Raw genomic sequence first — 25,489 nt, 5'->3', positions numbered from 1 at the left:
AAGAGAAGCAAGCCCAAACAGGTGGTTAACAGCTCTCCTGTGGCAGAAGTGACCCCACACTTCCCAGATCACAGGATGTTAGGGGTTGGAAGGGACCTTCAAAGATCATCCAGTCCAACCCCCCTGCCAGAGCAGGACCATAGAATCCAGCACAGTTCACATAGGAACACATCCAGATGGGTGCAGAAAGTCTCCAGAGAAGGAGACTCCACAACCTCTCTGGCCAGCCTGTTCCAGTGCTCTTGGAGCCTCCCAGTGAAGAAGTTCCTCCTCATGTTGAGGTGGAACCTCCTGTGCTGGAGTTTCCATCCATTGTATAACACACAGGCTTAATTGTACAAGGCAAGGCAACCTCCCTGCCAGCCCTCCAAGTCAAGCTGTTGGGAGTAAAACCACCACTGCAGCAAAGAGAAGTCAGTTCCAATCATTTATTCATTGCAGCATTTGAAGTACACCAGGTACTCGAAGTTCCCCAGACAGACAACAGGAAGAATACTTGGTACAGCAGATTGCATATAAAAAGATGGTTAAATAGATAAAACACCATGGGAACCTCTCACCTCTTGCTCCAACAGAGCAGACCAGCCCCCAGCCCAAGTTTACATCGATGGCTTCAGCCTTTCTAGCCAGTTGTGGTTAGAAGCCTTATGGTGGCCCCACAGGACAGCAAGACATCAGTTCCTACAACTGAAGGAAAGGGCAATGGCTTCAAACTAGAGAAGGGCAGATTGAGATTGGATATCAGGAAGAAGTTCTTTACTATGAGGGTGGTGGAACACTGGAACAGGTTGTCCAGGGAGGTGGTTGAGGCTCCTTCCTTGGAGATATTGAAGGTGAGGCTCAACGAGGCCCTGGGCAGCCTGATCTAGTTGGGGATGTCCCTGCTGACTGCAGGGAGATTGGACTGGCTGAGCTTTGGAGGTCCCTTCCAGCCTGGACACCATTCTATTCTCAGGCCAGCTCTTCAGGAACTTGGCTTTCAGCTGCTGTGCAGAGCCTTCCTTGCAGTAAGGTTCAGCCTTGTGGAGCACGTCTGCAAGGTTTGCCCCAGCTTTGGTGTACAAGGGTGAGAGCAGCTCCTCTGCAGAGCAGCCTTCAAGTGCTTCAGGATCCACCACAGTAAATGCATTTGAACCACCCAGAAAGACTTCTTAGAACCAGGATGCAGGGCAGATGCTCTGAAGGGCTGTTCCTGAACTGTGCACAGCTCAGTCATGCTTTTGCCAGGCACTGCTTTGCAGCTCTCTTGAGGCAGCATCCACCCAACTCGAGGGCTCCAGTTTTAGGCCAGAAAAATATCCCATAACAAAAAGACTAAAAAAATATTTCTCTTCAGTTTTCATGTTTCCATTTTCAGGAACTGTTCACCTTCTGCCAAGGAGGAAGGTGAGGTCTGAAGCCACGTGCCTGCAGAACAGCAGGCAACATTTAAGTAGCACCAGAAGGGGGAATGATAGAAAGCTGCTGTTCCTGATACGAGGCTGACACCCAGCTGAAACTGGCTCTATTTAATCTAGCAGATCACTGTATCTCTCTAGAGTTTGCTTCTCCAGTTCCAACAGCTTCTCATAAAATTTCTCAGCAGTTTCTTCATCCACATCAATCTGGAAGACAATAAGAGCACTATGAGGCCATGACCTTGGCTGCAGCCAGCACAGGCACAGGAGGCAGCTCTGGGGATCAGCAAAGTGCATCTCCAGAGCTGCTGCATTCAGAAAGAGGCAACTAAAGGCACCAGGTCACAAGCCAGAACACCTCCACTGTCTTCCACACTCCAGCCTGAACAGGAGTTACTCTGGGAAACCTCAGACAGCCCCACATCCATTATTGCTGCTTAGCATTCAACAGGCATCATTCCAGCACCAACCCTTTCTTGTAAGATGGCAGATCCTTAGTCAAGTCCCCTGCAGCAGGAGGCTGCTGCTTCATTTACCTTTCTGGGCTCCACATAGCTCTTTCCCAATCCAGAAGTACAGCTGTGGTATTTGACAAGCTCATCCAGGTACTCTGGCTTCTGTTTGAACAGCCACACCTAGGAAGGACAACACCAATGTGCACAAGTCCAGGACACACTGTCCCAACCCAGCCTGCAGTCAAGGACTCAGTTGCCAGTGGACACAGGAGACCACACTATACACAGGTGCTTTGAGCAAGCAGGGCAACACTTGATAGCTAGAGAAGCAGTTCTGAGCTGGCTCTCCTCAGCTGTGACCTGGTGACACACTGGCACAGGTTTCCCAGGGAGGTGGTGGAAGCCTCATCCCTGGAGGCTTTTGCAGCCAGGCTGGAGGTGGCTGTGAACAACCTGGTGTAGTGTGAGGTGTCCCTGCCCATGGCAGGGGGTTGGAACTGGATGAGCCTTGAGGTCCCTTCCAACCCTGAGAATTCCATGATTCTGTGACCTACCCTGCTTATGTCTCAGTGCTAAACCACTTGAGCAGCTTAGCCATGTTGAACTTGCTCACTGCTGTGCTTTGCACACACTGTGCCCTGCATTCCCACCTTCTCACCCTGGGAGGTATGGAGGTCACCTGCATGACTATGGCTGCTTCACTGCCCACAGGGAAAGCAGGATTCTCCCTCTTGGAGATGGAAGCAAAAGTGGTTTTCTAAAATAATTTCATTTTACAGGCACCTGATGAAGGTTAGGAAGCATCACCTGGCTGAGCAGTCCTGGTCACAGCTGGTCCCCACCCACCCACCCTCCAGCCTTCCTGTGACAGGATCTTTGTTCAAGTCAGCAGACCCTGGAAGAGCTACCCAGAGGGAAGGGCATGTTAAAAACCAAGCAAGTTGTCAACTACTTACGTGAGCTTCTGCTCCATTGTACGGTGTCAGAGTGTAGGTTTTGGCAAAAAATCGGATCTGAGGGGAAAAGAAGCACAGGACAGAATCCAGAATGTGGCCAGAGGCTTCTCTCTCAAGTCCTCTGCAACCCAGCTACAGCAGATGATCCACCAGAGGTAAAACTGCTTCTCAAAGCTGACTACTGCACACTTATCACTGAAGCATCCCTTCTTCACTACAAATTATTTTTTCTGGAGCTACCCAGATCATCAGCAAGCCTCACTCCATGCTCCCACACAGATCACCGTGAAGGTGGTGAGACACTGGCACAGGTTGCCCAGGGAGGTGGTAGAAGCTTCATCCCTGGAGGTTTTTGCTGCCAGGCTGGATGTGGCTCTGAGCAACCCCTGGGGAGGGGAGCACCCAGAGGGGACCTTCTGAGAAGGCTCAGCAACACCTTGGGAATCTGGGAGGAGGGAGCAAAACCAGCAATATGGGCAAAAAATTGTCATGGAAGAAATCCTTCCCCATGAGGGTGGTGAGACACTGGAACAGGTTGCCCAGGGAGGTGGTGGCAGCCTCATCCCTGGAGGTTTTTGCAGCCAGGCTGGATGTGGCTGTGAGCAACCTGCTCTAGTGTGAGGTGTCCCTGGGCATGGCAGGGGGGTTGGAAGTGGATGATCCTTGAAGTCACTTCCAACCCTGACAATTCCATGATTCTATGATCACCCCCAAAGCAAGAGGCAACATGCTACACAGCCTTGCAGGCACCACTTCTTGAATGATCTCAAGAGCACATATGGCAGGGGGCAGAAGGATCTGCAGTCCAGTCCTGCCAGTGTTGAGGACAACTGAGAAGGCATTGCCTCTCCTCTGCCAGGAGAAATGTGATCCCTTAGGATCAGCTACTGCCAGGTGGGGTAGCTCAAGAAAAGCCAAGCTTGCAGCAAGAGCATCAAGACTTAGAGCAGGCAGCCTTCAGGGACAGAACCTGAAAAGCTGAAGCCCAAAGGAAGAAAGGCAAGGAAAGTTTTGGGGAAGCAGTGGAAGAGGCAAGAGAGAGCAGCAGGCTTTGCTTTCTGGAAGGATGGAAAGAAAAGAGCAGGATACACTGCCTTCTAGGGAGATGGAAAGGACAAGCAAAACAAGCATTTCAAAGCACAAGGGGCCAAGTTTTGTTCTGAGCTCTGCTGCCACCCAAATGGTAGTGCTCAGAAGCCCACAGCAGGAAGCAAACCTTCCAAGGAGAGCCTTCACAAATGCTGCTGTGGCTGAAGGACTGAACCCTGGCTCTATGTACAACACTGTCCAAACTTAGCTCAGAAATCTGAGCCCCAGGGTGCCAATGGGAAAGCTTGCAGGGAGTCCAGCCTGCCCAATCCAGCAGAAGGAAGAGCTGTATAGCATCAGGGGTCGTGAAGAGGCAGAAACATGCTGCATGTTACTTGCAGTGGAATGTATCACAGCAGGGCTACCTCAGCTCCACACCAGCCAGGGGATCCACTTACCAGCCACATGATGGGCATTAGGAGCTTCCACAGAAAGACTGGCAAAATTCTGTAGGTCATGTTGGACATAACAAGACCAGGACAAACAACACTGGAATACAGACCCTGCAGAGAAGAAACAGAGTCAGTGTGCACACAGACAACAGTTAGTTTAAAAATGGATCAGACTCCTTGTACTCCTCAAAGAAAATGAGAGTACAGAAGCCAGCTAACAGTAGATACTCTTCCCCTACAGTTACCAGAGCCAAAGAGTGATTAGGTGTGGTGATTTCTGAGACCTCCAAGTTGGAGGTGCTCATGTGAAATCTGTGCCCATTGTAAGCCCATGAGACAGAAGGTGCAAGCCTCCCAAAACATCCCAACCTCACGCTGCAGCCTACATGCAGCTCAGTAGCAGCAGCAGTCATCTCACTAACTACAGCCCACTCAGACCAAAGGCTACCTCACCTTTAAGGAACATGTCCAGCTTTCTAGGACTATTTCTCCTGAAGTACACAATCACAGAATGGGTTGGAAAGGAAATCAAAGATCATCCAGTTCCAATCCCCCGGCCAACAGGCAGGGACACCTTCCACTATCCCAGGTTGCTCAAGACCTCATCCAACCTGGCCTTGAACACCTCTAGGGAAGGTGCATCCCTAACCCCCCTGGGCAACCTGTTCTTCACAAGAGAGCAATCACTGCTGCTGGACTAGGGCTGCCACTCACCAACAAGAATCCAGCAACTGCTCACACATCTTGGTGTGATAAACTTGAATAGCAGCGTGGAGCCACCAAGAGAGACAGCAGAGCTCGCACCTCAAGTGCTTGCAGGCACAGTTGCCTGAGCAGCCCTGTTCTGATAGGCAGGCATGCCTGAAAAGAGCAGCAGCTTTTTCTTTAGTCTAAAGAGACAGCTACAGCTTTCAACTTAAGGACTGCTCTTAAAGCGCTCTGCTTGCAGGATTCTGACCAGACCCCCAGAAGCAATCTCTCTAGCAGAATCTCCACCACCCAGGCTACCAGTTCAGCCTCAGCTCTATTTAGTTCATTAAGGAACATATTGGATTGCTTTGTTGTTAGCAAGCTCTCTTCATTCATAACAATGATAATTATAAACAGTAGGAGCTTATTAGGTTTCTTCAGGCATGCAAACTTCGTCATTACCTGCTTATTAAATTTCCTGTTCAGAACCACACTTGTCAGGTCAGTAGCATATTTGGAGGAACTGTATGATTCCTTCCCCTTGGCATGCTGATAGTCAGAAAGGCTGAAGGCAGACTCCCTGGCATTGCTGGAAGAGGTCCAGATGAGTCGTGAGGGCTTTTCGTTACCACAGAGTAGAGACTCAAGCTGCCGAACCTGCAAAATAATTGTGAACTTATTTAGCACAGGAATGTTAAAGTCTTGCAATATGGCTTAGCAGTCCTTAAAAGCCATGAGCTTCTCTCAGCTTTCATAGTCTTGGCCATTCTGTGCTAGGCTAGCCAGAAGCAGATGCTGCTCAGGTATAGCTTCATCCCCAGGTCCACCAGAAGAGGTTACAACCATTCTCTTACACAGCTCTGTTGAGTCCCTCAGAATCTAATACAGACAAGTCTTGGTATTTGCTCTGGACACAGCTACATATGGTTTACCTCTATCCATTGCCTAGAGATCATATCAGCCCTTCCAACAGTACTTATCACCATTTATTGGTATTTTAACAAAGCCTGAGATCTTTGCCCAATCGTTCCTTATCTGTCAGGTTGCAGCCTGCATCAGTGTCTAAGCCTGTAAAACAGAACTGCAGCATCAGTGCCACCTGTACCCATCCCTTCCCACACCAACCACCAGATCAAGGGCTCCACCTTCAGATGTAGCCTTACCAGGATAAAGTGTCCAAAGAGGTTGGTAGCAAACACTTCCTGCAGTCCATCTCCATTAAGCCTATCTGTCTGGGTCATGATGCCTTCTGCAGTGGTCAACATGTGAAGCAACTTCCTGGAAGCCAAGCATTGGAGTTAGAGAGGAACGCTGCCACGAGATAGCTACTGCTCCCCCACTTCAGTCCTTCAGAAGCGTCCCCCAGCTCACAGGCTCCACACAGACTCTCTAGTTTCACCTTCAAGGGCTCCATTAATCCAGGAAAAAACTAGCTGGAAAAAGTTTACACAGTATCTCATGCCCTTTATGTCTAAGTGTCTCAATACTGACTAGACTTGTCCTGTGCTTCACTTCATCACAGTAAAGTGCCATTAAACACAACAGCATTCCCCTTTCATTTCACATGCAGCTTCAAAGCCAGCTCCAATACAAAACTAAGCCCTAGGACCATGCTTAATTCAAGTAAGGAGAACACTTTAGTATCTATGCTCAACACTCCAGCAACTGTATTAGACTCTACATACTGTCACTTTGCTCCCTAGCTCAGCTTCCCCATGCTGCTGACAGCAGAATGGATGCTTATCCCCAGGGTGCTTACAGAATAAGCATCAATCATCAGCTTCACAAAATACTGTGACCCACAGCAGAGGTAAACTACAAAAACACACACAGTGGAATCAAACCATTAAGGAGACCCAGGAAGAGCAAACTTCACCTTCTTCACAACACAGTGGTGCTTTTCACTCGAGCCCCAGTATGAGATACTGCAGGCTTTGGGTGAACCCTCACCTCTCACCCTATCCTACCAGGGATCAGAAGCAGCCTTGGAGCCCCTCAGCACTTCACCCAGCTGCCAAGCCCACCCACACATCATGTCACATCGGGGAATGGGGACAGGGCCTTCAGTTCTGGACCAAAGAGCATGTCTTGGCCACGGGGATGCTGCCAGAACCCCCTGCTTCCTGCAAACCATGGACCCGGCCCCCCTTCCCCAGCCCAAACATCTCCTACCCAGTGAGAAGACCATGCCAGAGTGCCTTAAAGTTCACGTGTGGGTTGGGCATGATCCCAGCGTTGAGGTAGACAAAGTCCAGGCGCTGAAACCTGTGTGGAGAAGAAACAGGGGTGAAGGAGGAGAGGGCGGAGAAGGGGGTCCGGTGGAGCGGCATGAGGGCAGGGAGGGGGTTCGGTGGGGTGGAGAATTGAGATCCAGTACCTGCAGCGGAGTTCACGGGCTACACGCAGGACCGAAGCCAGGTTACCCAGGTCCACCTCCACGGTAGAGACCTGGGCATTGGGGTGGGTGGCCAGGATAAGGTCGCGAGTGGCTTCACTCTTCTGAGCGTTGCGGCAAGCGATACAGAGATGGATGCGGCCATCCTCCTCCAGCAGCCGTTGGCACAATGCCAGCCCCACACCGCTGCAAACGGTACCGTGTCAGACACAACGCTGGCGGGCTGGGCTGGGCCGAGCCAACCCTTCTGGTCCGACCTGCTCCGGCTCACCCCAGCCCGCTCCGTCATGATACCCCCTGGGCTAGGCCGGGCTGGGCTGCGCCGGGGCTGAGCGAGCCGGGACAAACGCGTCCGGACTCGCCCTAGCCGGTTCCGTTATGGTCCCCCCCCCCCCCCCGAGCCCAGTTCCCGCCGCTCACCCGCTGGCACCCGTCACCAGCACGACTCGCTCCATCACGTCCCGTCACGGCCTTCGCCACCGCCCCCCGCTGCTATAAGCGTAGCCGGTACGTGCCGCCCCGCCCCGCCCCGCCGCGCCAGCCAATCGTCAGGCGCCGAGGGGGCGGACCTCGCGGATGCGGTGGCGTGATAGTGGGCTGAGAGCGGCGGGGAGCTGGGACACGCCTACCTTGGTCACGCCTCATGTGGGGCAGGCCACGCCTCCATCACGATGCGGACCATACCTCCATCGCGGTGTAGGCCACGCCCCCATCGCGCAGGCCCTGCCTGCTCCTTCGAGTTGCTAGGGTCCCCTCCGCTGCTCTCACTTCGCCTTTCCTTGTCCTGCCTTGTCTTTACCTGCCTTTCCCTGTCCTGGCCTGCCTTGCCCGTGCCCCACAGCTGCAGCAGACAGGCTTTCCACAGGCAGCCGTGTCTCGCTCTGCCCGCCCATCCCTTGCCACGGAGATGCTTTCAGCCACACAGAAGTGCCACCAGGTCGCTGTCACCTGATGCTGCTGTGGCAGAGGCGTCTGGGTTTACAAGTCCCACTGGAGGTCTCAGGTGCAGCTGTGCTCATGGAGGGGCCAGCATAGTAGCTGGAACAGGGGATTGGCACACCAGCACCCCAAGACGCCGTTCCACCCGTGGGTCCACCTTGTGCAGAGTGCCCAGGGGCTCGGGTCGGTGGCAGCTGTGGTGCACATGGGGCAGACTTGTCCCTACCCGGCCTGGTGCTCTCAGCTCCCTGCTCATTGAGGAAGGGCTGGGAGAGGACATGACACATCCTGAGCAGGGAGAGGGCATCCAAGAGCAGAGGCTGGCAGGTACCAATTATGCAGCATAAACAAAGCCTGTCCTCGTTTCTGGCTCGGCCCTGCAGAACCATGCTGCCACAGGCTACACGGTCAGCACGGGGGAAACCTCTGACAGCCAGCAGGACCACGGGCAGGCAAACCAGAGCACAGGCCCCCTACTCCTGACCTCGCCTCTCCCAGGCTTGCCGTCCCACCTCGGTTCCTGCCAGTGGACATTTCCTGACAGGGATGCTGAGCTTCAGAGTGCCCTTCTTGTCACCCAAGGAGATGGGCAACTGGTGTGGGTCAGCCAGCAGGTCCCTTAAGCATCCTTCCTCCTTCTCCTACACTGTTGTAACCTGCGTGTGGTCCACCAAGCTCTCCACACACAGCACCTGTGAGCACACAGTGCAGTCCCCCCACCCCCCTCGCCCCCCGCCCAGTGCAGCCCCAGAGCTCCTCCTACACCAGCGGCCAGCTCCGGGCTGGGCTCACAGCAGTGCCCCTGGAGGAGGCGAAGATGATTTCTGAGGTGCTACAAGGAAACCATGGAAGCAGATTCACGTAGCAAGTGTCTCTTCAGCGGGTTTGCCCCTATGTCTAGGTGCATCTACTGAATACATGTATCTCTTAGCAATAGTGTACTGGAAACTGTGCCACGCGTGACTTGGTGGTGCTGAACTAATGCATACACAAGTAGGGAGGGGTGTAACCCCTCCGAGTACAAAGTCCCTCCTGTCCAGCTGCAGGAGGATCCAATTTGGAGGCACGATGGCAGGACCTGCCAGGCCTCCTGGAGGCACACAGCTTTGGCACCTGCACCTGCCCAGTTTGCTCATGGAGCTGCTCAATCTGGGAGGACGGACTGGTGCCAGACTGCCCCTAGGATGCTTGGGGCAGCAGAATCCAGCCCAAGTGCTCTAGCTGAACTGTGATCCCTGGGCCCAGAGCCAGGCAGAGCCAGGGTGCCTGCTGCTCCATGCCCACAGGCTGCTGCAGGCTTGGCCATTGGGCAGCAGCTGTTGAAAGCTCTATGTGCATTCCTCTCATGACAGCTGAAGATGCAGGTAAACCCTGGGAGAGGAGGACCTGCAGATTTCCCTTTGGAGCTTAAAGGTGCTCACATCCTGCTGCCATCTGCTGCGCAGCACCTGCGGGGCATGCAAAGTGCACTTCACGGGCAGTTGAGCAGCTCTGGAGTGGCTGTGGCTGGTGAGAGGAGGCCCTCTCAACACAGTCTTACTGGGGTGGCACGCTCACTCCTCCCTGGCTGGCAGCAGCTGCCCACTCCAGCAGCTGGGCAAAGAGCTGAGAGCACCATATGGCGGTCTGGCCAGCAGGGATGGGACCTCCTGCCCATCCAATACAGCTTGTCCAAAGCCCAAAATGTCCAGAGAGGTCCTGGTTTTGCCTTGTAATTGCACAGCCCACTATGAGCTAGTGGCTACTCCCAGCACCTCCTTGAGCTGCTCGACGGTCCTGGCTCCAGCAGGCACATAACCTGCATGCATCCTTTCCCCCAGGTGCCTGCCTTGCACACGGGCTGGGAGCTTCCTCACACAGAACGTCCAGTTGATGTTCCTCCCCTTTGGCCAGGGGAGAGAAGCTGCTCTGTCCTCATCATTGTCATCAAGAGCAAGCTGCATCAATAAATAATCCTTGTCTCAGCCCGTATCACTCCTGGGCTCAGGCCAGCCAGTGAGCAGGAGGTCCGAGTTGTCCCATGACATGTGTGGCTCTTCTTGCTGCCCTTGGGGTTTTCTCTGAGGCTTCACTGTACAATGAGAACAAGACCAGCTGCCTGGGTTTGGTTGCTAAGTCCGAGTGAAGTGGCTTTGGTTTGCATACAGAGCTCCTCGAGGGGTGGGGAGGAACGGGGACCAGACTAGGGGCAAGCAAAGGGTCATTCTTCACTGGCTGACTCTTGGAGAAGGCGATGGATGTCCTGGAAGGAGGGACGATCTTTAGTGTCCCGTCTCCAGCAGCTGAGCATTAGCTTATACACTGAGTCAGGGCAAAGTGCAGGCTGGGGAAGGTAGATCTGCAAAACAAAAGGCAAAGACCACAAAGGAAGAGAGTTAGTGCCATGAGAAGCAAAAAGCAAACCACTCCTGAGGAACTCCATTTCTCTGTGCTCCGGGGTAAGGGGGGAGGGGGGGTTGTGCTGTCAAGTGTTCAGAAGTGAGGGGATCCCCAACCAGCACAACGGGGAGCTTGGGACACTTGCTCCTATCTCCAGGCTAGCAAAACACTGGAGTGGGATCAGAGAGCAAGTGGTGCCTTGGGCTGCATAAAATCACAGAATCATAGAATTGTTAGGGTTGGAAGGGACCTCAAGGATCGGCTACGTTCAACCCTCTGCCATGGGCAGGGACACCTCACACTACAGCAGGTTGCTCATAGCCACATCCAGCCTGGCTGCAAAAACCACCAGGGATGAGGCTTTTACCACCTCCCTGGGCAACCTGGTTCCAGTGTCTCACCACCCTCACGGTGAAGAACATCTCCCTAACATCCAATCGGAATCTACCCGTTTCTAGTTTCTAGTTTGCCATGTTGGGGTCTTTACCAGGATTCCTTCCCATAATTCTTCCATAGCCACAATCCTTATCTAGTCAACTTAAAGTCTTTCCTCAGGTCCCCGGCGCCTCAGGTGCACCACTGCCTGTCCTGTCCCATCCCATTCCATCCCATCCCATCCCATCCCAACCCGTCCCATCCCATCCCATCCCTACCTGGCGGCCCTGGTCCCGGAAGAATTCTCCTGTGTTCTCAATGACCTGCTCGTCAGACATCTGGGAGTAGGGCTGCTCTCGGCAGAGCGTGAAGGTCTCCCATAGCGTCACACCAAATGCCCACACGTCGCTGGCTGTCGTGAACTTGCCCTGGCCGGAGGGAGCAGAGTGGGGTCAGACATAGGCGCTGCCCTATCTTGCTCCACAAGCCCTATCTTGCTCCACAAGCCCTATCTTGCTCCACAAGCCCTATGTATCCTGGGTTCAGAACCTCTTTTTTGGAGGCTTCAAGCCTTGCGGTAGTTTTAGGCTATGCCTTTAAATAAAGTTTTTCACATATCTTGAACAGAAAGTGGTAAAATGTAAATAAATCACTATTGGGTGTAAAAAGGAAAATAATGGTAAGTTCTAAACAATCCCATTGGAGAGGTATCTGCCATAAGTTTTAGTCTGCAAAACAATCTTTCTCTCTCTTTTCGTTCCTTCAGCTCTGGCTGATGCTTCTGCTGGCTTTACTGACCTTGGCTGCACTGCTTTGTTGTGACTGACACGAACAACAACTTCTCTGCTCTGTCTCTTGTCCTTTTCATGTACACGGGTGTAGGAAGAGCAGCAGAGAGGGGAAAAGCTATTAGCTTCCCCTGGTCTTTGGCCAGTGGGGTTCTTGTGCTGTTTATCAATTGTAAATACCTGTAAGTATTGTAAATCCTGTGTATTTTGTACAGATTCATTGCACTCCATTGTAGACTGTGATCTTGCTTGTAAATACAGCTTTCATTTGCTTCTAACCTGAGCTAGTCTGGCAAATTTAATGTTGAGAGGGAATTTTCAACCCATCACAAGCTTCCAATTATGGGCCTGGAGGGGCTGGGGGGAAGGTGGTCCTGCATAGCTCCTCTTTGCCCAGGGTCAGAGCTCCAGGTCCAGACTGCAGTGACTGCTCTGAGAGCTGGGGCTTAGTAAGAAGACCCAGCTCCCTGCAAAGATCAATGCTCACTTTTCGAGGTCTGACCATGGCCAGGAGAAAACACCAAGCGCCCCACTCAAAGGCTGGGACACCAAAAGACCACCAGAGTGTCCCTGTTCCACCTTGAAAAGCTGCTACCATTCCTGCTTTCTGTGTGCTTCTCCCCAAATCCAAGCTCCTGGGATGAGAGCCTTCCCCAACCCCTCAGCACAAGGAAAAGAGGCAGCGAGCAGCCTCCGCCAGGGGACCCCAGCCCCTGCCTACCAGCAGGATGCTTTCCCAGGACATCCAGCGGATGGGGAGCACTGCCCGCCCCTGGATGCGGTAGTAGTCCCCACTGTAGAGATTCCTGCTCATGCCAAAGTCGGCGATCTTGATGGTGTACTGCTTCCCCACCAGGCAGTTGCGTGTGGCCAGGTCCCGGTGCACGAAGTTGAGGGAGGAGAGGTACTTCATGCCCGAGGCGATCTGGGTGGCCATGAACCGCAGCTCACTGTAGCTGCCAGGGAGGAACAAGAGAGGACTGAATCACAGAATCAAAAAGAAGATCTCTCAAACGAATTCACTGAGCCTCATTACCATCCTGATCTGGCTGTTGTTCTTGCATGATGCTCTGGTGGCACTGGACGAGGCTCCCAGGCACCAAAGTCAATCACAGAATCAGCCAGGTTGGAAGAGACCTCCAAGATCACCAAGTCCAACCAATCACCCAACCCTATCTAATCAACCAGACCATGGCACTAAGTGCCTCATCCAGGCTGCTCTTAAACACCTCCAGGGACCTCGACCCCACCACCTCCCTGGGCAGCCCATCCCAAAAGCCAATCTCTCTATCTGGGAAGAACTTTCTAAGATCAAGCCTCAGCTCCCCCCTGCACAGCTTGAGACTGTGTCCTTTTGTTCTGGTGCTGGTTGCCTGGGAGAAGAGACCAACCCCCACCTGGCTGCAACCTCCCTTCAGGTAGTTGTAGAGAGCAATAAGGTCTGCCCTGAGCCTCCTCTTCTCCAGGCTAAACACCCCCAGCTCCCTCAGCCTCTTCTCACAGGGCTGTGCTCCAGACCCCTCCCCAGCCTTGCTGCCCTTTTCTGGACAGGTTCCAGCATCTCAACATCTTTTTTGAATTGAGGGGCCCAGAACTGGACACTGGACTCAAGGTGTGACCTAACCAGTGCTGAGTACAGGGCAGAATGACTTCCCTGCTCCTGCTGGCCACACTATTCCTGATCCAGGCCACACCAAGGAGGACAACAGCCAGCAGGTACCCGGCATGAATGGGATACTGCCCCACTAGGAAGGGTGCTGTGATAGTTTTAGGCTATGCCTTTTAAAATTTTTTCACAGATCTTGAACAGAAAATGGTAGAATGTAAATAAATCACCATTGGGTGTAAAAAGGAGAATAATGATAGTTCTCTAAACAATCCCATTGGAGAAATAAAGGACTTAAACTAGCTGTACCAAAACAATCTCTGTCTCTTCTCGCTTCCTCAGGCTGGGAGATACTAACTGGCTTCTGCTTGACCTTGGCTGCATTGTTTTGGCCAAGTCTAACAAAATATATCTCTGCTCCTTTCTCTTGTCTCTTTTGTGTACAGGGGGCTAAGGGGGAGCAGGGAGGGAGAAGCTATTAGCTGCCCCTGGCCCTTGGCCAGGGGGATTCCTCGTGCTGTTTATCAATTGTAAATCCCTATCAATATCATAAATCCTGTCTACTTTGTACAGATTCACTGCATTCCACTGTAGATTGCAGTTTTGCTTGTAAATACAGCTTTCATTTGCTTCCAACTGAGCTGGTCTGGCAAATCTAATGTTGGGGGGGAAATTTTCAACCCACCACGTCACAGGCGCTTAGAGCAGGCAGCCGTGCCCACCCCTGCCTGTGTGGCTGGCAGTGCTACCTGACAGCGGGCGCCTGGCTGGCAGTGGGGCTGGCTGCTTGCTGGCGGCACAGGAACTGGTTGAGGTCTCCGTTCTCCATGTACTCGGTGATCATGCACAGGGGGTCGTCTGCAATGCACACGGCCAGCAGCCGGATGATGTTGGGGTCCTTCAGCCGCGACATGATCTTGATTTCCTTCAGAAAATCATTCCTTTCCGGCACACAAACCACACAGGTCAGACAGACAGACCCAGAGGGGCGTGGGGGTGCACATGGACCGGTCAGGCATGCCACCCACCTGCCCGAAGCCTCATATCCCAGTATATCAGAGGTGGAAGGGACCTCCAGAGATCATCAGGTCCAACCCCCCTGCCAGAGCAGGACCAGAGAATCTAGCACAGGAATGCATCCAGGTGGGTTTTGAAAGTCTCCAGAGAAGGAGACTCCACAACCCCCCTGGGCAGCCTGCTCCAGTGCTCTATGACCCTCACTGTAAAGAAGTTTCTCCTCATGTTGAGGTGAAATCTTCTGTGTTCTAGTTTGAACCCATTGTTCTTTGTCTTATCACTGTGAACCACCAAAAAAGCGCCTGCCCCCCTCCACTTGACACCCACCCCTCAGCTATTGATAGACATTGATCAGATCCCCTCTCAGCCTTCTCCTCTCCAGACTAAACAGCCCCAGGCCTCTCAGTCTCTCTTCACAGGGGAGATGCTCAAGTCCCCTAAGCATCCTAGTGGCTCTCCATTGGATTCTCTCCAGCAGGTCCTGTCCCCTGGGGTGGGGGTCCACAAATGGGAGTACAGGGCTGATCTGTAGACAGCTGTGGGGTAATCTCAGTGGGTGGATGGGGCATTTGGGGTTAGGACCAGCAAGGACCAAGAGTCCTGAATTGCAGCTGCCCAGACAGCCCAGGCATGTGGTCCTCACAGCTGCAGCAAGCACATAGCCCCTGGAGACAGGGAATGCTTTCCAAGCATCCTGGCTCTCCTTGAGAGGCTCTATATAGACTCATAGAATTGTCAGGGTTGGAAGGGACCTCAGGGATCATCCAGTTCCAACTCCCCTGTCATGGGCAGGGACACCTCACACTAGAGCAGGTTGCTCACAGCCACATCCAGCCTGGCCTTAGAACCCTCCAGGGATGGGGCTTCTACCACCTTCTTGGGCAACCTCTTCCAGTGTCTGAGGGTTAAGGAATTCTTCCTAACATCCAATATAGAATATGTGAGGGGCAATGCTGTGAGAGGTGCACCCCTCCAGCCCCATACCTGGCATTCTTGTTGGCATCTGCTCGCAGCATCTTCACAGCCACCAGCACAGGACAGTTGGAAGTGCCATCCAAGCCTTCCAGGGCAAAGTCCTTGCCTGTGAACTTCTCCATCCCCTCCACTTCACAGAGGTGAACCTGGAGTGTGAAAAGGGGCAGCCATTACCTCCATCAACTGCCTCACCCCAGACCTGTGAGCTGGGAAGTCTCAGCCAAGTCCTGACTGAAGCAGGTCCAGCTCCCACTCACCTCCCCAAACTGGCCTTCCCCCAGCTTCTCCTTAAAGGTCAGCAGCTTCCTGGGGAACTCCTCGACAGCCACATCCTTGCCAGAGAGCAGGTCCATGGTGAGGGCTGGCACTGAGTAGGTGTTGCCGCCCGTCACACCCTGCAGGTTCACGATGTCGGCCTCGGCGTAGTGAGGGACGCCCTCGGGGACACTGGCCAGGGATGGCTTCATGGGGCCACTGCAGCCTGGGGGCACAGCAGAGCCAGTCCTGCCATGGGTGTCCTACTCTGCACCCTCTGCTTCCCAGGGCTTGCTCATGCTCCAGCCACAGGCTTCTCTGTCATGCCCAGAGCCACCATGCTGCCCAGGCATGGCTGAGCTCCTGTGCACTGCTCTGCTCCTTCCCCATCACCAACAAATGCACCAACCCAGCGCCAAGCAGCACTTGAGCAGGGATCACAGGATGTTAGAGTTGGAAGGGACCTTCAAAGATCATCCATTCCAACCCCCTGCCAGAGCAGGACCATAGAATGTAGGGCAGCTGGCACAGGAATACATCCAGATGGGATTGGTGCCCAACCTCTGAATCACCAAGGAAGAGATGCCAAAGCATGCCAAGGGCAGCGGTGGGGACATAGCTCAGCCTAGTGGTGGGCACTGGTGATAGCTCCTGGGCCCAGGAGTGACCTCCGAGCAGGGTGTGCAGGTGCTTGTGCAACCTTCCTCCCACCCCTCTGCCAGAAGGTTTGGAGATCAGCCAAAAGCTGGGGCTGAGGAGAGGGGGGTGCAGCAGGCCCCATGTAGGGTAGATGGTTCTAAGCATGCACGGCATAGAATCATAGAATTGTTAGGGTTGGAAGGGACTTCAAGGATCACCCACTTCCAACCCCCTGCCATGGGCAGGGACACCTCACACTACAGCAGGTTGCTCACAGCCACATCCAACCTGCCCTTAAAAGCCTCCAGGGATGAGGCTTCCACCACCTCCTTGGGCAACCTCTTCCAGTCCCTCTCCACCCTCATGGGGAAGAATTTCTTCCTAACATCCAAACTGAATCTACCCATTTCTAGTTTTGCTCCATTCTCCCCAGTCCTATCACTCCCTGACACCCTAAAAAGTCCCTCCCCAGCTTTCTTGTAGCCCCCTTCAGATACTGGCAGGCCACAAGAAAGTCTCCTTGGAGCCTTCTCCTCTCCAGACTGAACATCCCCAGCTGAACAGCACCCCAGCTCTCACCTGTGTCCTCTTCTCCTGGGGTGAACTCGGGCAGCTTGCGGATCAGGCGAGAGGGCTCCTGGTAGTCGGGTCCCAGGGGAAAGATGCGGTCGTAGGTGGAGCTGGACTCCTGCTCGCTGGAGGAGGAGGAGCGGTTGTGGTTGAACATGCTGGACTCGCTGGGCAGCGAGAGGCTGACGGTCATTTCATCATCCAGCATCCTCCGTGATGCCTGGGAGAGGGGGATGAGAGAGAGCTGAGAGAGGGTCCCTCACAACACCAGTGGGATGGGGTCTCCAGCTGTCCAGCTCAGGTCCAACCCTGAGTCCCACTTCATGATGCCCTGTCCCAGGGCTACTGGGCCCGCATATGGGAAGACATTTGTCCTCATGTCCTCCCCTTCTAGTGCCTGCCTCTACGGAGACGAGCTTGGCTCCATCACCTCTGTGATTGCCCTCAATTAGCTGGAGCCCTTGGGCTCTCCCCTAACCCAGCCCAGCTTTAGGACAGCAGGTCCCAGAGTCAACCACCCCACTCAGCTGAATCATCTTGCTTGGGAGGTGGGTGTAAAACACAACCTTGCAGAGGAGGGGAAGGGAGCATCAGCCCCCACAGAGAGTCTTCTTTCCCTGTGTTTAACTCACAGAAGAACCTGCCCAAGATGAGCCCACTGCCCAGGGACATCTCACCAGCCATTTCACACTTGCCCACCTTCTCCAGCATCTTCTGCCAGAACTGCCTCCACAGTATGATGACAATGATGGCTAGCAGGATGAAGATGATGGCTACCAGGCATCCGATCAGGATGCGTGTGTTGCTGTCGTCTATCTTGAGTGTGGGGTCTGCCCAGAGAAGCAGATAGCAAGAGCCAATTATATTGGGGCATGGGAAGAGCCCTCACGCATTTCCTTCATCAGAGCAGAGGATGTTAGGGGTTGGAAGGGACCTCTGAAGATCATCCAGTCCAACCCCCCTGCCAGAGCAGGACCATAGAATCCAGCACAGGTCACACAGGAACACATCCAGATGGGTGCAGAAAGTCTCCAGAGAAGGAGACTCCACAACCTCTCTGGGCAGCCTGTTCCAGTGCTCTGGGAGCCTCCCAGTGAAGAAGTTCCTCCTGATGTTGAGGTGGAACCTCCTGTGCTGGAGTTTCTATCCATTGCCCCTTGTCCTATGCCAGGGTGCAAGTGAGCAGAGCCTGTCCCCTCCCTCTTGACCCCCAGCCCTCAGATATTTATAAACATTGATTAAATCCCCTATCAGCCTTCTCTTCTCCAGACTCAACCCCACAGGGCTCTCAGCCTCTCCTCATAGGGCAGTGCTCCAGTCCCTCAATCATCCTGGTAGCTCTCCCTTGGACTCTCTCCAGCAGATCCCTGTCCCTCTTGAACTGGGGAGCCCAAAACTGGACACAATATTGCAGGTGAGGTCTCAGCAAGGCAGAGTAGAGGGGGAGGAGAACCTCCCTTCATCTGCTGGACACACTCCTCTGAATGCACCCCAGGATCCTGAGATGGGTCTCCCCACCTAGCTCAGGGTGATGTGCGTTCAGAAGCCTTACCATAAGTGGTGGGGACCATGGGCATCTCCGGGGGGGGCAAGGAGTTGTTGTACATGGCTGCATCTGGCAAGGGAGAAGAGGAGACCATCAGGGTGGGGGGGTCACAGGTGTTTCAGAGCCTCACTCCCTCCTTGCAAAACTCCCCTCCAGGAGGGTCTGGCCTCCCCGGGGATCGTGGTGACAGATACCCGACTGGAAGGTGATCTCACTGAACATCATCCAGGTGTCAGCGAAGTAGTATTGGCACTTGATGGCGCTGGCCATGCGGTGGAGGAGGGGCACGGTGACAAAGCGGGCACTGGGGTTCACATCGTCCAGCACCAGCGCCGAGGAGACGGCACCCGGCTCCCACTCGCCGGCATCGGCACGGAAGTAGCACTGCACCTCCTTGAAGATCTTCACCCCTTTGGCGAACAGGTTGTTGCAGTGGACCTGCGGGGCAGCCCGGTCAGCCCAGCCACGGCGGGGGCGGAGGAGAGGGCAGGGAACAGGGGAGAGGGGAGGGAGCAGGGAAGGGGGCAGAGGAGAGGGGGAGGGGAGAGGGAGGGAGCAGGCAAGAGGACAGGGGGGGCAGGGGAGAGTGGAGGGGCAGGGGAGAGTGGAGGGGAGAGAGGGGGCAGGGGAGAAGGTGGGGGTCGGGAGGGTCACGCAGACCTTCATGGCGGTGAAGTTCCTGATGCGGTCGAACTCGAAAGTGATCTCTACGTATCCGCCGGTGGTGCTCTCGTTTCGCCAGCCCACGTAGTCGTAGCCCGGCCAGACGTGGTACTCGTGGGTCTGCGTGAAGTCATCCAGCCCCGACACCCCGTCCGTCAGCTGGCCCAGGCCCTCCGTCATGCTGGTGCACGTGGAGGGGGGGGGGACAGGAGAGTGATTCTCACCGACCTGCTGTGGTGGGTGGAAAATTCCCCCATTCCCTCCACCCCCCCTTAAAACTCCCAGACCAGCTCAGATGGAAAGCAAACGACACTCTATTCACAAGCCAAAACTACAATCTAAAAATATGAAACACAACGAATGTGTACAAAGTACACAATATTTCCATGTATTTACAATTTATGAATCACAGAATTGTTAGGGTTGGGAGGGACCTCAAAGATCATCGAGTTCCAACCCCCCTGCTCTAGTGTGAGGTGTCCCTGCCCATGGCAGGGGGGTTGGAACTGGATGATCTGTGAGGTCCCTCCCAACCTTATCAATTCTATGATTCTATGATTATTTAGACCTTATCATTATTTTCCTTTTTACATCCAATGGTAATTTATTTACATTCTATCACTTTCTGTTCAAGATCTGTGGAAAATTTTGCTAGGCATAGACCAAAACTGCCACACCTGCCACCACCCAGCACCTGCTCCCAGCAGCTCCTCACAGCCCCTGGGAAGTTCAGGAGAGGGTTTTGTCCTTCTTTACGTTCTCTCTGGAAATGAATGTGCCATCCTGGGTGTGCAGTGCTGTTAGTGTAAAGTCAAGAGAAGGGAAGGACATGGACCTGCTGGAGGGGGTCCAGAGGAGGGCCACAAAAATGATCAGGGGGTTGGAACACCTCTGCTACAAGGACAGGCTGAGGGAGCTGGGGGTGTTCAGCCCGGAGAAGAGGAGGCTCCAGGGACACCTAATAGCAACCTGCCAGTACCTGAAGGGGGCTGCAGGAAGGATGGAGACTGTTTGCAAAGGCCTGCAGGGACAGGATGAGGGACAATGGCTTCAAACTAGAGAAGGGCAGGTTGAAATTGGATATCAGGAAGAAGTTCTCCACTATGAGGTTGGTGGAACACTGGAACAGGTTGCCCAGGGAGGTAGTTGAGGCTCCTTCCCTAAAGATATTCAAGGTGAGGTTCAACGAGGCCCTGGGCAGCCTGATCTAGTTGGGGATGTCCTTCTGACTGTGGGGAGGTTGGACTGGATGAGCTTTTTAGGTCCCTTCTGGCCTGGACCATTCTATGATTCCCCATCATGCTATCCCCATCACAGCAGCCTCCCAGAGCCATCCCTGTCCCCCACTTCAGGGGGACCCCAAGCGTTTGCTGTATTGAGGATCATCACATCAGCCTGCAAAGGCAGGGAAGAAACAAGGCCACCCCCTCCTAGAGCCACATCATGTGCAAGCCTGCCTGGTCCTCACCTGTACCCAAATGCTCCATCATACACTGAGTCATTCAGGTAGATGACAGTGCCACCAGGAAGGACAAGCTGCTGCCCAGCTGGAGCGTTGTAGGACACCAGACCATCTGTGGGGAGAGGATGGTGAGCAGCCACCCACATCAGCCACCTCACTGCTGGTGACCCCAGCCAACCCAGGGATGCCCCTAGCCAGCCCAGGGATGCCCCTAGCCGGCCCAGGGATGCCCCCAGCCGGCCCAGGGATGCCCCCAGCCGGACCAGGGATGCCCCCAGCGGGACAGACAGCACACAGCAGGACAGGCTGCCCCCACAGTGGGCTCTGGGGTCCCAGGGAAGGGCAGAGGACCAGAGCACCCACCCAGCCAGACACAGCCATACAGCTCCACGCGCAGGCAGACGTTCATGGAGTGGTCAGTGACGGGGATGAAGCGCACAAAGCGAGCGATGAGGGGCGGCTCCAGGTCCTTGAGGACAATATCATAAGGGTTGGTGTTTCCATCCAGCACCTGGGGAGAGAGAAGCATGGTGGGGATGGGCAGGATCAGCCCCCCAGAGTGCAGCCCCCTTTCACCTCCTCACCTGCTTGCCGTGGCGATTCCTCCAGGAGATCCAGCGGGTGCCATCCCGGCTGTAGTTGATCTTATACATGGGGGCAAATTCATTGCCATGGCCCCCAGCGTGGCGCCCCTGGGTGCCCACCAGCGTGATGAAGTGCAGAGCACGCAGGTCAATCTGCAGGAACTCCTTCAGGTCATCAGGCTCCACTGGGATTTCAGGGCACCAGGCACCGTCACCATCCTCTGAGTCCAGTCTGTGAACCCAGAGTGGAGGAGCCATTTGCAGGGGGCCAAATCCAGCCCGATGCCCTTTTTCATAGAGTCATAGAATTGTTAGGGTTGGAAGGGACCTCAAGGATCATCCACTTCCAACCCCTGCCATGGGCAGGGACACCTCACACTACAGCAGGTTGCTCACAGCCACATCCAGCCCGGCTGCAAAAACCTCCAGGGACGAGGCTTCCACCACCTCCCTGGGCAACCTCTGCCAGTGTCTCACCACCCTCATGGGGAAGAATTTCTTCCTAACATCCAATCTGAATCTACCCATTTCTAGTTTTGCTCCATCCCCCCCAGTCCTATCACTCCCTGACACCCTAACAAGTCCCTCCCCAGCTTTCTTGTAGCCCCCTTCACATACTGGAAGGCCACAAGAAGGTCCCCTTGGAGCCTTCTCTTCTCCAGACTTTGCCCCTCCATGGCAGGCCAGATCCTGCTGTGGCTGTCACTGGACAGTCCCCGCACTCACCGGCCGTACTTGGCAGCTGTGGACTCTGACCACTGGCTGGAAGCTGAGATGTCCTCATCAGGGATGTGCCCTCCCGACATTCCCAAGGGGTACCGGCACACTGCTGCAATGAGACGGGCAGGGCACTAAGCAGGCACCCCTCTTTGCCTCCCCAGCCAAGAGCATGGCATTATCAGGGCTGGAGCACCTCTGCAGCACCACGGGCACCACAGCCTGGGCAGCTCAGGCACAGCACTCACCATCCCTCTGGCTTATAGAGGAGGGATGAAGCGTGATGGTATGGTCCTGCACCAGCAGACACCTGCCTGGGCAAACAGAGCCACTGGGCAGGCACAGATGCCAGCCCAAATGGAAGCAAAGCCAGGAGAAAGGGGAGGCCAAGCTCCAAGAGCTGCTGGACACACCCAGTGCCCAGCCCCAGAAATCCCTTTGGCCTTCCTGGCCAACATTTCAGCTGTGGTAGAGGGAGAGCCTGTGGGCTGGCACTGTTGTCCTTATGTCCCTTGCTTTGGGGGCACCCAGAGGGCTCCTTCCAGAGGCCGCTTGCCCAAAAAAACCTATCCGCAGCAACCTGTTGCCTTCCGTGCCTCCCTGCTGCTCCCTCCACCTGCCTAGGGGAACAAGTGACAGGGCAGGCACTCACCCTCCCTGCCGGCCCCACGGCTCATCGCCAGCACCGCTCCCGCCTGGGCCGTGAGCGGAAAAGTACCTGGGGTGGCAATTGGGCTGCGTCCCCGAGTGGCACCGCATCCACCCCGCTTTCCCGGAGTTATTTTTTCACGCCCGGCTGCCAGGGGAGCTGCTGAAAGGCTGACTTTGTCTGGCCGTGTTTACCGTCTGGCCGCCGGCTCCAGCCCGCAGCGCTCCCTCTGTACGGAGCCCCGAGCAAACCTCCGCCCCGCAGCGCCAGGGCTGGGGTGAGGATGCAGTGCTGGAGCCCCGAGCAAACCTCCACCCCGCAGCGCCAGGGCTGGGGTGAGGATGCAGTGCTGAAGCCCCGAGCAAACCCCTGTCCCGCAGCGCCAGGGCTGGGGTGAAGATGCAGTGCTGGAGCCCCGAGCAAACCTCCACCCCGCAGCGCCAGGGCTGGGGTGAGGATGCAGTGCTGGAGCCACCTCCCACTCCTGCCCGGTGCTGCACCGGCAAGGAGCCCATATCCCAGCACGAAGTGCCACCCAGCTCCCATCCCCCAGTCTCTGTGCCATAGGGACAGCGTCCTCATCCAACAATGGCTGGGCACAGCTTGAGCATGAGTGTTGGCACAGTGGGGAGCATCTCTACTCGTTTCCATTCTCCCCAGTCGTGATGCTCTGTGCCAAACACCCACTGAATTCTTGCCAGAGGTGCAGGCAGCCCAGCTCTTTGCATCTCTACTTGTCTCCACCTCTCCCAGCTGTGATGCTCTGTGCAAATGCCCACTGAACGCCCACTGAATTCTTGCCATAGGTGAAGGCAGCCCAGCTCCTTTGCTGCTTGTCTCCATCTCCCCCAGTTGTGGTGCTCTGTGCCAAATATCCATTGAATTCTTGCCAAAGATGCAGGCAGCCCAGCTCCTTTGCATCTCTACTTGTCTCCATCTCTCCCAGTTGTGATGTTCTGTGCCAAACACTCACTGAATTCTTGCCAAAGGTGCAGGCAGCCCAGCTCCTTTGGCCTACGTAAGAACCATCCTGGCCAGGCAAACCCAACAATCCCAGCCCTAGATGGCTGCAGGAGAAACAGAATTGCTCTCCATGCGACCTCCAGGGAAGAGCCATGAATGGAAGAGGTCTTTGAAGGGACTTGATACAGGGGTGCCCCAGGGAAACCCTGACACACTAGAGGAGCCTTGACTCTGTGCCCGTGCCTGCAGCACAGGAGGGGGCTGAGCCCTGCAGAAACAGCCATTCAAGCACACTTCTCCTGCTGCCACCCAGTGCAGTGTTGTGGTTTCTGAGCAGAGGCCAGGCACCCAGTCAAGTTGCTTTACTAAAGCCGACCTTGGTTTGCTGTGAAACCACCAAAGAAAGCATGTCCCAGCAGCAGCAAACAATGCCCCAGCACCTGGCCCTCTGCACACCGCAGCCTAAAACCTGAGCGAGCTTTGAGGAGTCCTCAGTAGAGAAGGACCTCACTCAGAGCCCAGGGCTCCAGTTGCAGCCTGTTGTCCATACCCCAGTGCCCTGCCAGCACATTGGCGCCAGGACAGGTGGCACACAGAAGATGGTTTCTGGGTCACTGGTGGTGGCCAAGCTGTGTGCAGGACAGCAGAGTGCCCAGGCAGGCATGGCCTCTGGGGCCATTTACACTGCTCCCAGAGCTGGGGAGGTCCTGCAGATAGCGGAGATGGTGCAAGCCCAAGCTCAGACAGGGAAGCACATCTCACTGATCCTTGCAGTCACCTGGTTCCCATCTCACTTACCAGGGTTGACCTGGGCTCTTGCAGCCTGTGGGACATGCAGCAGCAGCAACAGCAGCAGGGCTGGTCTGGGGGTGGCCGGCATGTCAGCAGTCCTGTGGAGACAGAGCCAGGACCCATCATGCTGAGGCAGCTGAGCCATGTGGGAATGCTCGTCCTGCTTGAGTGGCCAGTTGAGAACTAGAGAGCTAACCCAGCATGAGACCTATGGCCACACCTCAGCCTCCGAGGAGGAGCAGAGCTCCAAGCCCCACAGTTGGGATGGTGCTCAAAGGGGTCTTGGTGTCCCCATCCCCTCCACCATCCCTCCCCTCTGGGGGCCACAGCATCACAGTGCTGCACCAGCACAGCTCTGGCACAAGCAGGTAACGTGGCCCTGCTGCATCCCTGGGGCCAGCCACAGAAAATGGCTACAGGACCCAGATGAACCTCGCAGGGCTCTGCTCGAGGCTGATGCCATCCGGCTCCACCATGGGCAGAGAGGCTCCTGCTGGGCCACCCACCCTTGGGTGGCTTTGAGAGCAAGACACTGCACAACTCCAGCACAGAACACAGTAACAGCATGGCACAGCATGTGGCTCCCCTGCCTCCTGGCTCGGGAAAGCTGATAGCTGATAACAGCCTGAGACTGGCAGTGTGGTAGTGTGCAGTGCCAACCTGAGCTGGTCTGGCAAAATTTAATGTTGGGGGGAATTTCCAACCCACCACAGCCAGCCTGTTTATTGGGACAGCTGTCTATGGCAAAGGGGATCTTGGGACCCTGGGTGGCACAGAAAGGTGTGACAGAAGGCACAGGAGCAGCTTGCACCCACTGCCTTCTGGGGACCAGGAGGTGGGGGGGGCTGGAGGGGACCCAAGGGTCTTGCTAATGGGGGCTTTGGCTACAGCAATGGGAGGAAAAGGGGTGGTGCTGGCAGGGGTCACAGGATCAGAGGATGTTAGGGGTTGGAAGAGACCTGTGAAGATCATCAAGTCCAACCCCCCTGCCAGAGCAGGACCAGCCCAGGTAGCACAGGAACACATCCAGATGGGTCTTGAAAGTCTCCAAAGAAGGAGACTCCACAACCTCTCTGGGCAGCCGGTTCCAGTGCTCTGGGACCCTCACAGACCAGGGTGCAGCTCATGGCAGGAGGGGAGACCCCTGGGCCCAGCCCTGGGATGTGCCTGCCCTCTGCATCAGCACTGCCAGAGAG

At 55.0% G+C, this 25,489-nt stretch overlaps 2 protein-coding genes across 2 annotated transcripts; both read right to left on the bottom strand.

Moving 5' to 3' along the window:
- Window positions 1–1,448: 1,448 nt before the first annotated feature.
- On the bottom strand, window positions 1,449–7,829 carry HSD17B7 (hydroxysteroid 17-beta dehydrogenase 7). The gene is made up of 9 exons (XM_054384401.1): window positions 7,795–7,829; window positions 7,357–7,560; window positions 7,152–7,244; window positions 6,143–6,257; window positions 5,442–5,636; window positions 4,296–4,400; window positions 2,809–2,865; window positions 1,934–2,032; window positions 1,449–1,604 (listed from the first exon to the last, which is right to left on the bottom strand). Exons 1-9 carry the CDS (start codon window positions 7,827–7,829, stop codon window positions 1,509–1,511), a joined length of 999 nt encoding a protein of 332 aa, XP_054240376.1. The 3' UTR covers window positions 1,449–1,508.
- Window positions 7,830–10,513: 2,684 nt separating this feature from the next.
- On the bottom strand, window positions 10,514–24,381 carry DDR2 (discoidin domain receptor tyrosine kinase 2). Its single transcript, XM_054383978.1, has 16 exons — window positions 24,300–24,381; window positions 21,899–22,001; window positions 21,173–21,404; window positions 20,952–21,099; window positions 20,595–20,700; window positions 19,124–19,307; window positions 18,658–18,901; window positions 18,470–18,532; window positions 17,617–17,747; window positions 16,927–17,137; window positions 15,711–15,934; window positions 15,463–15,599; window positions 14,211–14,402; window positions 12,577–12,811; window positions 11,346–11,495; window positions 10,514–10,651 (listed from the first exon to the last, which is right to left on the bottom strand). Exons 1-16 carry the CDS (start codon window positions 24,379–24,381, stop codon window positions 10,514–10,516), a joined length of 2,580 nt encoding a protein of 859 aa, XP_054239953.1.
- Between the last annotated feature and the right edge of the window lie 1,108 nt (window positions 24,382–25,489).

Source organism: Indicator indicator, chromosome 10, assembly GCF_027791375.1.
Source record: "Indicator indicator isolate 239-I01 chromosome 10, UM_Iind_1.1, whole genome shotgun sequence".
In the NCBI taxonomy this organism is placed as follows: domain Eukaryota; kingdom Metazoa; phylum Chordata; class Aves; order Piciformes; family Indicatoridae; genus Indicator; species Indicator indicator.
This window is presented reverse-complemented; position numbering and strand designations above follow the sequence as displayed.

Excerpts from the sequence above, each read along its gene's own strand:
- DDR2 (XM_054383978.1), bottom strand. The coding sequence starts at position 24,381 with ATGCCGGCCACCCCCAGACCAGCCCTGCTGCTGTTGCTGCTGCTGCAT. Across the intron at positions 21,100-21,172 it reads GGAATCGCCACGGCAAGCAG|GTGCTGGATGGAAACACCAA; the intron begins GTGAGGAGGTGA and ends CTCTCTCCCCAG. Across the intron at positions 10,652-11,345 it reads TCCGGGACCAGGGCCGCCAG|ATCTACCTTCCCCAGCCTGC; the intron begins GTAGGGATGGGA and ends TTTGTTTTGCAG.
- HSD17B7 (XM_054384401.1), bottom strand. The coding sequence starts at position 7,829 with ATGGAGCGAGTCGTGCTGGTGACGGGTGCCAGCGG. Across the intron at positions 7,245-7,356 it reads GCCCGTGAACTCCGCTGCAG|GTTTCAGCGCCTGGACTTTG; the intron begins GTACTGGATCTC and ends TTCTCCACACAG. Across the intron at positions 2,866-4,295 it reads TAATGCCCATCATGTGGCTG|ATCCGATTTTTTGCCAAAAC; the intron begins GTAAGTGGATCC and ends TTTTCCCCTCAG.